Raw genomic sequence first — 12,732 nt, 5'->3', positions numbered from 1 at the left:
TAAGAATTTGACAACCACACATTCCCATTGAGAACCCATGTTTCCGGACGCTCCGCGCCTCATGTCCCCGTTTCATCCCGCCTCACTTGAGGTAGTTGTTTGCCTTAAGCCATGCCTCGACATCTGCAGCATCCCTCTCCAACCAAGCAGTATTGGCCCTTACCGAGTCCAGACCCTGCTTCAGCGAGCTCGAGTACTTTCCAGTGTCCTTGTCCTTGAAGAAGGCCTCGACGGCCTCGAGGTCCTTCTTGGTCGTGAAACCGCTGAGGGAGTACTGGAAGATCCTGCCCAAGCTGAAGTTGCCCTCGAATCGCTTCAGGATCTCTTCGTATCGGGTAGTCATCTCCTCGAACAGCCTTCGTCGGCTCAGAGGGTTCATGGAAAGTCCAGCGACAGGGTACATGAAGTTCTGAAGCTTGACCTCACTGGACTCAAAGGCCCACTTGATGTAGCGATCCAGAAGCTTCGGGTCGCGTGTCTGAGACATACCCAGCAGTGCTGCCTGCTGGTGGTCGGGCGTCTCGGGCTTCCTGTAGACGGCGAGGACAGTTTCGAATTCCTTTTCACCTCCATGCTTCACCGCCTGGGAGAAGACGGTTCGCATGATGTCTGCAGGGATGAGACTGTCGTCGCCCTTCTCCATCAGAGGGGCAAAGCGGCGCTTGATCTCGCTCAAGGTGTACTCGTCCGATGCTGCTGCAGCAGCCCTGATGACCTCTGCTCGCAGCTGAACCATGTCCGGCGAGTCAGTCTTGGGGAAGTCAAAGCCCAGCTTCTTGACAGTGGGGCCAAACATGTCCGCTCGGAAAGCATCTAGAGCGTCCTGAAGTTCCTGTGGCTGCTCCCACCAGACGCTGGTGATAGAGGCGAGGTGGGAAGCAGCAGCGGCATTCACAAGGTAGCGGTCATCGCCGAGGTTGAAGCCCTTGAGCAAGTCGAGACCTCCAGACGTCTTTCCGTATCCAGCTTCTGCGAGCACAAAGGCGTCGGAGACGAGACCGATCCTGTCTTCGAGAGAAAAGACACCGGATTTGTTGGCAGCCTCTTTGCCCAGCTTGGCAAGGTGCTCAGGCGAGTACGCAACTCGGTACACTCCCGTCGTGTCGGCATTGAGCTTCCAGATGGAGTTCTTGACGTCCTTGATGGGCAACTCGATCTCACGCTTCTCAGCGAGGACTGCAGACTGGTCAACCTCGGCACCATTGTTGCCAACGGTCTTGAGAGCAAGTGGGATGTACCACAGCGTCTCATCCTCTTCCGGCTTGACATCGCCAGTGCTCAAGAATCGGTTCTGTGTGACCTTGATCGAATTAGTGCCCTCCTGGATGGAGAGGACCGGGAAGCCCTGCTGCAGAATCCACTTGTGCATGATCTTGTTGATATCCTGGCCAGAAGACTTACTGATGCCCTCCCAAAGGTCCTCGGTCTGAGCATTGCCGTAGGCGTGCTTCTTGAGGTACAAGCTGACTCCCTTCAAGAAGACGTCCTCGCCGACCATCTGCGACAGCATTCGCAGGACGGACGCGCCCTTGGAGTAACTGATGGCGTCGAAGATTTGGTTGATGGCGCTCTCCAGATCGCCAGTCTCGGTACTGAGAGGTACCTCGATGGGGTGAGAGGAGCGCTTCGAATCCAGGTCGAGAGCGAGTTGGAGATGAGAGTGGATGAATTCGGATGCAGACTCCCACTCAGGGAAGCACCTGTCGAGGATGACTACCTCGCCCATGAGAGTGGCAAAGGCCTCGTTGAGCCACAAGCAGTCCCAGAACTTCATCGTGGTCCTGTTGCCGAACCATTGGTGGGCGACTTCGTGGGACTGTACGGCGGCAGTTTGCTTCTGTCCCTTGAGGCCACTCTTCTCGGGGTCGTACAGGTAGACCGAAGTTCTACCAGTGATGAGACCCCAATTCTCCATCGCACCTGCATCGAAGTCCGCAGCGACAAGGGTGTCGAGCTTGGGGAGAGGGTACTCAATGTCGAATACCTGCTCGTACACTGGCAAGACCTTCTTGGTGACCTCGACGGTGTATTGGGCTTGCTTGATGAAGTCCTCGGTGGCATAGACGTTGATGCCAATCTCTCGACCGCTGTGCGGACTCTTGATGCTCGAGCTGAGCTTGCTGAACGGACCCTCCGCCCAAGCAATGAGGTATGTGGACAGCTTGGGGGTGATGCCATATTCTGTCAGCACCCAATTGTTGGAAGCTTCATCAGCAGTAGACTTGATCTCAGTCTTTCCCTCGGTCTTGAGAGCAGGCTTTGAAGAGGTATACTGAGAGTGGTATGGCGCCTGGACTCCGAACTCGCTCACTCGAAGCAGCTTTTCGATGTCATCATGCGCAACGTCAGTCTCCTTCTCAACGGGCATGTTGGCCAGTGCAACGTTCTCCTTGCGGTGAATCATCTTGAAGCTGACTGTCACCTTGAGTGCAGGCTCATCCCAACCAGGGAAGGCTCGCCTCTGGGACGTGGGCTCAAATTGAGTCAGGGCTGAGATGATCTTCTTGCCCTCATGCTCTGAGGTGGCATAGTAGTAGCCCATCATACTATCATCGATCTCAGACTCAAAGGCGACGGTTAGCTTGGCCTCGGCTCCTGATGGCAGAGGAGTGGCCAGCTTGACAGTCGCCCTCTCCTTCTTGCTATCGGTGCTGACTTGGTCAATGCTCTGCTTGGTCTCTGTCTTGAGCTGTTCGCAGGTCACAATTGCCTTTCCGAACTTCATCTTTGGCCCAGCATTGAAGGTGAGCTCACTGATGCCCTTGGGGTCTGTCACCTTGAGCGTGGTGGTGACAACGCCCGAGAAGCGAAGTGCTTTGAGGTCGGAGTGAATGAGGAGGTCATAGTGGGATGGGACCACCGTGGCTGGCAGCTTGAATTCAGAGTAGTCGGTCATTGTTGGCAGATTGACTGGCTGCTGAGAGGTTCTTTCGGTGGCAGAGAGTGTCGAAGCGGAGCGCAGGTGTCCGAGAATGCGTCTAAGTCGTTCCAGATTGGGTTGGGTGGCTTTGTCTAAGGACTTCTGAGGGGCGACAAAGAGAAAGGCACCAAGTGCAACACAGAGAGAGCAAAGGAGAGTGGTGAGAATCTGCCGGCGCCAAACTGATGCTTTGGAAGAAGAAGAGCGAGGCAAGGCAGATACGGGCGTCGAAGTTCCTCCACGTCGCTGGCTTGCCATTCACGAACTTGCCCGATGCTCACCGATAGGGGCGCTGCCTTGACCAAGGACGATAATTGTCTAACCGCGTTGGTAGATGGAGTGTTCGGGCGGGCAGAGAGGGATGCCTGTGCCAGCTTTAACTGTGGTTGGTACCGAGTATGAGTCAGAGATGGCGGCAGACGTATGACTCGACTGCTCATCTACTAGCGGTGATTGGGAGGCAAGGAATCAAGAGAAGGAAGAAGTGGTCGAGATGGATTAATACGCAGCGACGCTTACCACCCGCACCAAGCGCGCCTCGCCGCCGGAAGGACGACGCAGAGAGCACTTCGGCTGTCTTGCCTGCCCCCTGCGTCCGTGCACCAGTCTCAGTCTTCTCTACGCACAGAGCGACTGAGCGCAGACAAGGCACACGCGGCCCCTTCCTGAGCCGATATTGCCGATGTATCACCACACGCACCAATGGACTGCCTCGCAGAGTAGAGAGATCTCCGGCTGTCACCCGCTCCATTGATAGCCAATGAGCTCTTGCAGCGTCAAAGGCAGGAACCAGAAGCAACGGATGACCTTGAAATCAATGCAGTCGTCGTAAAGCCGGAGTTATGTTTTCATTTACGTGCTACACAGCGTGCGTGACGTTTGCGAGGCTCAGGAAGAAGCAAGAATGAGCGACGGCGCTTGTGCCAGACTTCAAGGAACGCAAAAAGAAGTGTTCGATGTGCTCTGGAATTCCAATCATCTCTCGAAAGACGATCCGCAAGCGGGGCAAAAAGTTGCGTCAGGTCGTACCGAGATTCGAACTCAGGTATTCTGAAATTCTTTCAAAATCAGATAGGCTAACCACTACCTCATACAACCACCCGTTCCGCAATTGGTGCTAATCGGAGCGCGTGGCTCAAAGACAAATATATACCCCCACATTGTCCACTGCGACGGCGCCAGCCCGGATCTCTACGACGCACGAACCAGTTCCCACGCCCTTCCACCCTTCCCCACGTCCCCACCGTATCGTTCTCATCCTTCGCCAGCAGTGTCCCAGACGGTGAAAGGAACCTCTCCAAGACACATCCGCCCCCACACACGCCGCCGGCCATTTATTTTGTCAACCTCGCGCCCACCTCTACATGGTCTGGTAGGGCGATAGGCCCGCAACGTGTGAGGCCCCCTCCACCTTCCTTCGTGGGGCTGATACCCGCTTGTTTCCCCACGGCCACGCTGCCATTCAAGCACTTCAGCTCAGGCAACGCCCCCTTGTGCCCCAGCTTTGCTCGATGGCGTCTCTCTTCCGGCAAGGAGCATCTCGCCAAGGCTCGCCCTTCTCCGCCTCTTCCTCCTCCTCCTCCTCATCGATCCTCAAGACGGACGAGGTAGCCAAGTGGTTCGACGCAATCTGGACGGGCAGCGGTGCCTTTGGTGTCTCGGGTAGACAGTCCTTCTTCTCCTCCTCTCTCAGCAAGCACTTTGGGTTTCCCGCTAATTACTCGGCCTCAGCAGCGCTCCATGCCGTCCTCTTTCCACCTCTCCCACCTTGGCTCGCAACGGTTTGCTCCCTCTGTCGAGTGGTAGCATTCCTGATTATTGCGCCCATCCTTTTCATTTCACTGCTGGATTTGGCCGAGTATGCAGTCATCAGGACACTAGGTCAGTAGTCGAAGAAGCAGAGGATGAGCCACACATCGTCTCAAATCACTGAAGCGCGTATTTCCTTTCTGCCATTCGGACAGGTCTACAACGACGTCAAGTGAGGGTCAAGGCGTCAGGCCACCCTACGCAGCGGATGCACCTCTCTCCCGCCCAGCTCCAGTCAGGCAAAGCCGGCAACCCTATGCAGGCCCCTCTCCTCTCGACCGGAGCATACGACGGAGAGACTTTGCTGAGGCACCGAGCGCGTAGTCTCTCTACTGCCTCTGCCGAAGCAATTGAGGAATGGCAACGGACCGGTGGCAGCTTTGCTCGAGTGGCAGAGGTACGCCAAGCAGCCACCTCGGCTTCCAGCTCTCCCAGCGGAGGTACCACCCCGATCAACAATCGCAACAGTTCTTACTTTGAACCTACACCCCGGTCGTCTCCCACAATGGCCCAATCACCCATAGGTGTAGAGGGACCTATGGGGCTGAGCGACGATGAGAGTGAGAGCGGAGGGCCGTCTAGCCCCACGATGGAGCTTGGTGGTGGCCAGCAGAGCAAACACCGCAAGTTGAGACGAAGTCATTTCGACTTTACGCCCATTGAGGAGAAGAACAAGTTTCAGTGGAGCAGGAACTCGTTTGACGATACGAGCGAGGAGGCCGAAGTCAACGATACGTAAAGACGCGCTGTACAGGACGATCAGGCTTCCTCGCGGCCGCATCGCACCAAGTGTCAGGCCACTCGAGAAAGTAGGTTCGATGCACTAGCAGGAAGGGGAACCTGAACGATCTCTACATGACTATATTACTACGACCCTCCGACCGATCGACCGACTGGCACGCTTTAACTTCTTTTACGTTACTTGGATATGTACATTCTCTACTTACTTGATTATATCTCGTCGTTTGGCTTCACCCTCCTTTGTCTGCTCATCCGTCTTTGGACAGCGTCTGTGAGCGAATTGTGAGAGCGAGCGTGTGTGTAGACTGATACTGATTGAAACGAGGACGAATGGTATACAATGATGTGCAGAGCGGGCAGAATAATGCAGAAGGGGTATGGGAATCTCGTGTAAGAGTCGGGGAGGCTTGTCGCCGGGATCAGGGAGAGAGAACGGACGGTCGCAAGCATCAAGGACTGCTGAGCAACTTCCCACTCGCATCGGTCAGCCCAGCGACTCTCAATTTGCTCTTGATGAAGAGGGTCGAAAAGGGGTACCTCTGCAGCTGCGCGTCATACAGGGGCACATGTCTATAACCCCTCTCCAGCCCGCCGATACTGGCCGTATAGGAGGCCAAGACCGCACCGCTGCTAAGTACAGGCGGCGTCAGTTGTGGAGGCGAGCTGCCCAGAGAGGCCTGAGAGCGATTGACGTCTTCGCAGACTTCGAAGCGGAGGAAAGCGAGATCGAGGAGGCCGCGCGTGAGGGTGTCTACCTGGTCTGGTGGGACGACGCCCTTTGACAGAGCTTCTACAGCAGCTTCGCCGGCAGGGACATCGATGGCGATTTGGAGAGGACAGTTCCAGATCGGGTTGAAGCCATTGCCTTTGACGATGTGCGTGGCAAATGTGGCACTCCGAGGACCCATGTTGCTGCTAGCCGAGGGGCGCAGTGGAGGACGCGAGGGGGCCTGCTTCTCTGGTGAAGAAGAGGGTGGTGGCACAGATCGCCTGGCTTCACTTTGTAGGCTGAGGTAGGCTGGAGGAGGTGAGGCTTCGACTTCGGATCCGGCAGCCTTTGCGCCCCGTTGTTCAGGTGACGAGGTCCGTTGAGCTGGCCTAGAGGTGGGATTGTGAACGCTAGATTTCACATCAGAGGCCGAGGAAAGCAGATCTTGAGGCTGCTTACCCCAGCTTTCCGGTGCGAGCAGAGAGAGAACGACGAATGGATCAACCGCCTCTTGGTCACCATCAGTCTCATCACTTGTTAGAATGTCCTTGTCACCAATAACATCACGCAGGCGTGGCAGTTGCTGGGCTGAGATGACTGTTACATCCAGAACGCAGCGTACCTTCGCATCTGTGTTCTTGAGGAGATCCTTGGTCCGCAGTCCTGAAGGTTTGAGTACATAGCCACAGCCTGCATTGCGGGTAAACATGGCCTGGTTGAGAGTGTAGCCGATATCTAGAGTCTGCCAGTTGAGAGCCACGAGCTGACAGCCAATCGCCCACAGATGATGTGGGAAGTAGTTGGCACTCGCATGCAGGCGAGCAATACTGCCCATGCTTGGGTACGTCCTGGTCAGATGCGTGCGATTGTGTTTGATCAGATTCTCACGAAGCACCCGATCGCGAGCATATTTGAATGCAGTCTTTTCCGAGAGCGATATCATATGCTCTGGAGCATAGACTTCCTTCTTGTTGATACCTCGGTGTTTGACGCCTACAGTATAGACCAGAAGCGCAGCTAGCTCTGGTGCTACCGTGGTCTTGTCTGACTTGTGGCCATCGCGACGGGACGAGACCGAAGATGATCTGCTTTGACTGGTGCTACCGCTGCTACTGTTCCCCGAGTCACCCCGACGGCGATTCCTGACCGAACGAACAAGACCTCTTGCACTGGCAAAAAAGCCGTTGTCTGACTCCGACCCGGTTTCAGTGGCTGAGGAATAGCTCGATGATGTGATCAGCGCCAAGTCAGAAGCGGCTTCGGAGTCACTGTCTGCTGAGATCTCCTCTGTCGGCTCTTCTGGAGCCAGGTCGATGTTCTTGGCTTTCACCAGAATCTTGCCCCTGAGCTCCTCCGGGGTTGGTAGCTCGTTCGCTCTAGAAGCTTTAGGAAGCTTTTCGCAGAGAAGAGCCTCCCCAAGAAGCTCGCGGAGAAGCTTGGCCATAGTCGTCTGCTGCGGAAGATCATTGTGAACCTCTAGAGAGAGGATGAGCGGGTACTGTGACTTGATAAAAGCGTAGCGAGCGATAGCAGCGATCACGTCTTTGAAGGGCACCTTGGATGTCAAGGTATGGCCGTGGGTGATTTGAGGCTGACCATTGGGACCATCCCAGCAATCGAGCTCCACAGATCGAGCCCCGTTCGACAAAGCTCTGATGTAGCCCTCCACTGTGCTGTCTCCTCGCCACTGACCGCCAACGAGGTAGGTGTTGTGACTGGAGCTGATGAAGTAGTGCGTGAGAGGTTGATCCATTGGTTGCGGCATGACGGCTTGCCGGGAACCTTCAGTCGCGGGCTCGTCTGCTGTGAGCAGCTCTTCGGTGGTCTCTGCAGTTGAGCGCGAATGTCTCAGATCTTCAACATTTTGTGCTTGATGATCGTCCTGTTTGGATGTTGCAATCTGAATACTCTTTGAAGAAGCATCCCTAATGGCAGCATTGTCCTCGGACTGCAAAAACGCACTGAAGCCGTCGTAGAGGAGACCGCCATGTCTTCGACTGCTGTACTTGGCGAACAGAGAACTGACGACGGCAGCCCTCGACCCATTGGCTGAACTCACGCCTTGTTCCTGCTGCATGAACGCACGAAATCTCTCGAGGGAGATGCCTGATACGGACGTGGTGTTGGGCTGCTTGTCGGCTTCAAGCGGCTGAGCCTGGTCACATGCGCCAAGAGTCAGGTCTGCCCACTCCGAAAACAGCTCTTCCACCTCTTGCCGCCTTTTCAAGAGCATCACAAAGTATTGAAAGTCGTCAAAGTCAAGAAAATCTCTGCCCTTGCGGTCTGCCTGTCTGAAGCGCTCCAGCAGCTCCGTGCGACTGGCTTGCATCCCTAGGCGTGCGCATAGGCGGACAACTTCCTTGAAGCTCAACTTCTCGTCTTCGGACGAGTCGGCACCCTTCCAGTGCTGTCGCAGCCAAAGGTCGTTCCTTTGTTCCATCCCCACGATTCCATCGAGGAGCTGCTGACGAAGGCCGCGCAACCGCTCTAGAGTTTCCCGCCACCGTTCCAGAGATCCGTCCGAGACCGCAATGAGATGAAGAGCTTTGTATGCTCCTACTTGCTGGTAGATGATTGAGATCCAACGAGGCTCATGAGCGACAGAAATGCTGAGCGCTGTGCGAAAGGACGCTCCTGACGCGCCAATGCGAACCTCGCGAATGGACTCCAAGTTGATGCGATTTCCCTTCTTGCTGGCCCAGACAATCTGGCCCCGATCAGGATCGATCTTGAAGAGGCGCTGCATGACCTTCTTGTGAGTTACCTTCAGCATGCTTTCTCCGGTCTGGAGGACGGCTGGAATGTCAAAGGCCGAAGATATTACAGGGGGAGGAGGATCTGCACAGTCGGCGCTAGCGATCTTGTGGGAACTTTCGCTTCCGCCTTCAGAAGGCGATTTGACGGCAGCTTCCATGCATTGGCGGTCGTCGAAAGAGGTGGATCGGGAGGGAGGGCTCAAGGTGGGCAATTGTGAGTCGTCTTCGTCGCCTTTCTTGCGCATCTCCTTAAAGGTCTGGCTGGCATGCCGCCTCATAGTGTAGCGAGAGTGTAGATTGTACAGCGTCTGAGGTATTATGAGGGCAGCGGAAGTCGTTGTTGATGTCGGCGGTAAAGATGGTCCAGAAGTGCGGGCAGCTCCCGCGCTACTTTCCCCACTGAGACTGCCTCTTTCCGCAGTGGGCAGAAGTGACGCTGTAGAGCGACTTTCATCATCTGATCCCAATGGCAAATTGGAGTCGACAGCCGAGGGCACGTCGTCGCCATCTCTAGTGCATTGATGTCGTGAAGCCTGCATTCCCTGTGAGCTGGGGTAGGACCGTTCGGGGAGGCTTTGCTGCTCAGTTGACGCCCTCTCAGTCGACGGCGCCCGCAGTGCCTGTTGGGGGTCCTCGTTGGACATAAGAGGCTATCTCGTCTACCCCGGGAGTCGTAGAAGGCGATGCTGTGGTCCTCGATGCATGGCGTGGTTGTAGCAGTGGTAATAGTCGAGGTCAAAGTGGTATGGACGAACGCAAAGCACGGAGAATATTGCAACGCAGGCGGTCAGATTATATGCGTTGCCCTGTGCGAAGGGGGGCGATGGGCAGTGCGCGCAGCCCGGGACAATCTCCAGCCACTGAGCCCAGCCACTCACTGCCACTGCCCCCGCGTGGTGACGCTCACGATCCTATCACCATCACCTCACCGACATCTCCTCGGCGGTACGCAATCACCATCCACCTTGATTTCTACTGGCTTTGTCGTAGTCTCATCATCATCATCATCACCATCATCACCATCATAGCCTAGCATAGCCGTATCTTCACCCAACCTCTCTCCTCACGCATCTTCATCTCTCATCCTACCTTTGTCCTCGTAACCCCCTAGCAACCCCTAGCCATGTCCGCTGGACAGTCATCAGCTGCGCCCGCAAAGCCATTTCAGACCAAGCTGGTTCTGCTGGGAGAAGCAGCTGTAGGAAAAAGTTCAGTAGTGTTGCGCTTCGTCAGCAACGAGTTCGCGGAGAACAAGGAACCGACAATCGGTGCTGCCTTCCTGACTCAGAAATGCCGGCTGGAAGACAAAGTCATCAAGTTTGAGATCTGGGACACGGCAGGTCAAGAGCGGTTCCACAGTCTTGCGCCGATGTACTATAGAAATGCCCAAGCCAGCGCCGTTATCTACGATGTGACCAAAGCAAGCTCCTTCGAGAAGGCCAAATCGTGGGTGAAGGAGCTGCAGCGTCAGGCCAACCCCAACATCATCATTGCATTGGTCGGAAACAAGATTGATCTTCTCACCAGCGAGGCCGGAGTAGAGTCGGCTTCGGAGAGCAACCCAGCATCTTCAGAAGATGCGGAAGAGGATGACGAGGATGACGAGGGCACCGCCACTGCTACAACGGGAGCAGCAGGCGCAAGTGGAGAGACACTGAGAGCAGTAGCCAAGGAGGAGGCAAAGGCATACGCAGAGGAGAATGAATTGCTGTTCTTCGAAACGAGCGCAAAGACTGGAGACGGCGTGATCGAGGTCTTCACAGAGATTGGTGAGTTTGCGTCCTGGCCAGCGCTATCGGCGTGGGCGCGATGTGGTGCTGAGACTGTTGCCATTGCCTCCTTGTTCCCCTACCCTATTACAGCGAAGAAGATCAATCCGCAAGACATCGAGCAACGCGGCGCACCCGACGCAGGTGGAGCAGCAGCCAATCGTTCAGGTCGAGCGCAAGGCGCTGGCAGCGTCGATATTGCCGATGGGCAAGCCAGTGGCAGGCAAGATGCCTGCAACTGCTGAGTGCGGGCAACCACCCCATCACGCCAACTTCTGTCAAATATTCTCCCCAGATTTCGAGTGCTGTTCCCCCGATCTGACGCCGAAGGTCCTCAGACGTTGCCGACTCTCATCTTCCGTACATCTGTATCTGTTCATTGTTTCCCATGTGGGCCTTTATACATTCTTTCCTTTCACGCGGACATGGTGGCAAGGGGTGTTTGAAAGGCATGGCCTGGGCGTGTGGACGGCTGCATCCCAACGAAGGCGTCTCTGCCATTGCCTTTGCTCCCGAACCATCGAGATTCCCGTCTCGTGTGACAGCTTCGGCCTACATCTTGCTCGACTGCAACGTCAGCAATGCGGCTTCTTTGCACAGACTTGTCAAAAGCCGATCTAGCAACTCCTGGGCACGGGGACTGCACGTCAGAGATGGCGACATTGAACTTGCGGTGACATTCGATAAATCCGATGCGGGGCTCATTTGCTTCCAGGAAAGTGCCTCTGCGAACGAGTGAAGATAGTGGCAGGGTATATAAGTGGCAGTGTGATTGTCCCGCCTTCTCTCCTGCCGTCCTGGTAACCCTCGTTTCGAAATTTGTGTTGTCCCCCCTCAATTGTCCTCACTGCAAGGCTGGTCCTCACCATCTCACCCTACCCATTTCCGCAGAGCAGGTCTCTGCCATCTGTGCAGTCACACGGTGACTTCGCTGACCCCGTCTACATTACAAACGCTCCACTTCACAGATCCGAAATATGAAGACCGCACGCTCGACTGCTGGACTGCTCGTGGTTTTCGTGATGGCAGCATCCTTGCTTGTCACCCAAGTTCATGCCTTTGCCGAGCGCCCCATCAGGCGAGCTCTACACGAAGAGCGCCTAAGTCTGCTCGGGAAGAGGGCACCAGTAGGCGGAGCGTCTAGTCCCAAACATCCACTGGACAATTTCTTTGATTGGCAGAAGACACCCGATCGATCTCCTCCTCCCGAATTCGACGAGAGCTTCACTCCTTCCCCCTCGGCTTCGCCCACACCCCCGCGCACTCCTCCCATGAGGCCAGCCACGCCCGAGACACCTTGGCTGATCGAATTTTCCGAGACGGGAGACCAAAAGTCGAGACGTCCCTCGCCTATACGGAAGCCGATGTCGCCGCCGGCACGGAAGTCGACGTCCCCGCCCAAACGACCACCACCTCCTGTGCCTACCACAAGGGCTCCTGCTCTCGACGCCTCATCGTCGACACGTAGCGGCCGTGGGGTACGCCTTGTGGAGTCTGGTCCTCTGCCCATGTCGGCACAGCAACAGAAGAAGAAGGGCGTGTTCACAAAATTGAAAAATGTACTCACTGGCAAGTCCAAGCCCAAACTTTCGAAGGTATTTGGCAAGAGCAAGTCAAAGTCGCGGATCAGCAGGACTGGAAGCGGGAGTATCGGGACCGACTCGGCTCCTTCACGCTGGTCTATGCCTTTGGAGCGGACATCGCGTCCGTGAACCGGGCGGGTGGCTATCGATCAGTCCGGCGCCAGGAAATGTGCCTTTTCCGGATAGCCTGTCGACGGAATGCGGGAAGTCCGCGGCCGGGAGGCGAGAAGCCGCTCGCTTTCGACTCATTGCCTTTTGCGCTCTTGCGAATGTGGTATCGAATGCTTCGATGGCAACGCGACGCCGGCAGAACTTGTGCACAAGCAGTGGGCAATCGGAGTGATGTAGCCTGACAAGCAATCGCCTGAGGGAATGATTCGTGTCAAGTGCCTTTGCCATTGCTGTCACGAACCCCCTGAAGGCAATACAGAAGGAGAGCAGCTTA

General features: G+C 55.8%; 5 protein-coding genes and 1 non-coding gene across 6 annotated transcripts; 3 read left to right on the top strand and 3 right to left on the bottom strand.

The window, feature by feature from the left end:
• Nucleotides 1–14: 14 nt before the first annotated feature.
• Nucleotides 15–3,330, bottom strand: BCV69DRAFT_282976 (putative AAP1-alanine/arginine aminopeptidase). Its single transcript, XM_025492543.1, has one exon. It carries the CDS (start codon nt 2,894–2,896, stop codon nt 83–85), a length of 2,814 nt encoding a protein of 937 aa, XP_025347913.1. The 5' UTR covers nt 2,897–3,330; the 3' UTR covers nt 15–82.
• Nucleotides 3,331–3,940: 610 nt separating this feature from the next.
• Nucleotides 3,941–4,018, bottom strand: BCV69DRAFT_t20. Its single transcript has one exon. It is a non-coding gene; the product is annotated as a tRNA-Gln (tRNA).
• A 137-nt stretch (nt 4,019–4,155) lies between these two features.
• BCV69DRAFT_282975 (hypothetical protein) lies at nt 4,156–5,758 on the top strand. The gene is made up of 2 exons (XM_025492542.1): nt 4,156–4,801; nt 4,885–5,758. The coding sequence occupies exons 1-2, from the start codon at nt 4,432–4,434 to the stop codon at nt 5,466–5,468; spliced, it is 954 nt and encodes a 317-aa protein (XP_025347912.1). The 5' UTR covers nt 4,156–4,431; the 3' UTR covers nt 5,469–5,758.
• Nucleotides 5,759–5,919: 161 nt separating this feature from the next.
• On the bottom strand, nt 5,920–9,093 carry BCV69DRAFT_249117 (PLC-like phosphodiesterase; the record flags this gene model as incomplete). Its single annotated transcript, XM_025490327.1, has 5 exons — nt 5,920–6,689; nt 6,735–7,223; nt 7,293–7,982; nt 8,088–8,285; nt 8,343–9,093. The coding sequence occupies 5 exons, from the start codon at nt 9,091–9,093 to the stop codon at nt 5,920–5,922; spliced, it is 2,898 nt and encodes a 965-aa protein (XP_025347911.1).
• Nucleotides 9,094–9,894: 801 nt separating this feature from the next.
• On the top strand, nt 9,895–11,406 carry BCV69DRAFT_282973 (ras-domain-containing protein). The gene is made up of 2 exons (XM_025492541.1): nt 9,895–10,704; nt 10,798–11,406. The coding sequence occupies exons 1-2, from the start codon at nt 10,059–10,061 to the stop codon at nt 10,947–10,949; spliced, it is 798 nt and encodes a 265-aa protein (XP_025347910.1). The 5' UTR covers nt 9,895–10,058; the 3' UTR covers nt 10,950–11,406.
• Nucleotides 11,316–12,686, top strand: BCV69DRAFT_198311 (hypothetical protein). Its single transcript, XM_025489657.1, has one exon. The coding sequence runs from the start codon at nt 11,682–11,684 to the stop codon at nt 12,414–12,416; it is 735 nt and encodes a 244-aa protein (XP_025347909.1). The 5' UTR covers nt 11,316–11,681; the 3' UTR covers nt 12,417–12,686.
• The last annotated feature ends 46 nt before the right edge of the window (nt 12,687–12,732 follow it).

Source organism: Pseudomicrostroma glucosiphilum, assembly GCF_003144135.1.
Source record: "Pseudomicrostroma glucosiphilum strain MCA 4718 unplaced genomic scaffold BCV69scaffold_7, whole genome shotgun sequence".
NCBI lineage: Eukaryota > Fungi > Basidiomycota > Exobasidiomycetes > Microstromatales > Microstromataceae > Microstroma > Microstroma glucosiphilum.
This window is presented reverse-complemented; position numbering and strand designations above follow the sequence as displayed.

Coding starts and splice junctions, on each gene's coding strand:
- BCV69DRAFT_282973 (XM_025492541.1), top strand. CDS start 10,059: ATGTCCGCTGGACAGTCATCAGCTGCGCCCGCAAAGCCATTTCAGACC. Junction 10,705..10,797: donor CGAGGTCTTCACAGAGATTG/GTGAGTTTGCGT, acceptor ACCCTATTACAG/CGAAGAAGATCAATCCGCAA.
- BCV69DRAFT_198311 (XM_025489657.1), top strand. CDS start 11,682: ATGAAGACCGCACGCTCGACTGCTGGACTGCTCGTGGTTTTCGTGATG.
- BCV69DRAFT_282975 (XM_025492542.1), top strand. CDS start 4,432: ATGGCGTCTCTCTTCCGGCAAGGAGCATCTCGCCAAGGCTCGCCCTTC. Junction 4,802..4,884: donor TGCAGTCATCAGGACACTAG/GTCAGTAGTCGA, acceptor CCATTCGGACAG/GTCTACAACGACGTCAAGTG.
- BCV69DRAFT_282976 (XM_025492543.1), bottom strand. CDS start 2,896: ATGACCGACTACTCTGAATTCAAGCTGCCAGCCACGGTGGTCCCATCC.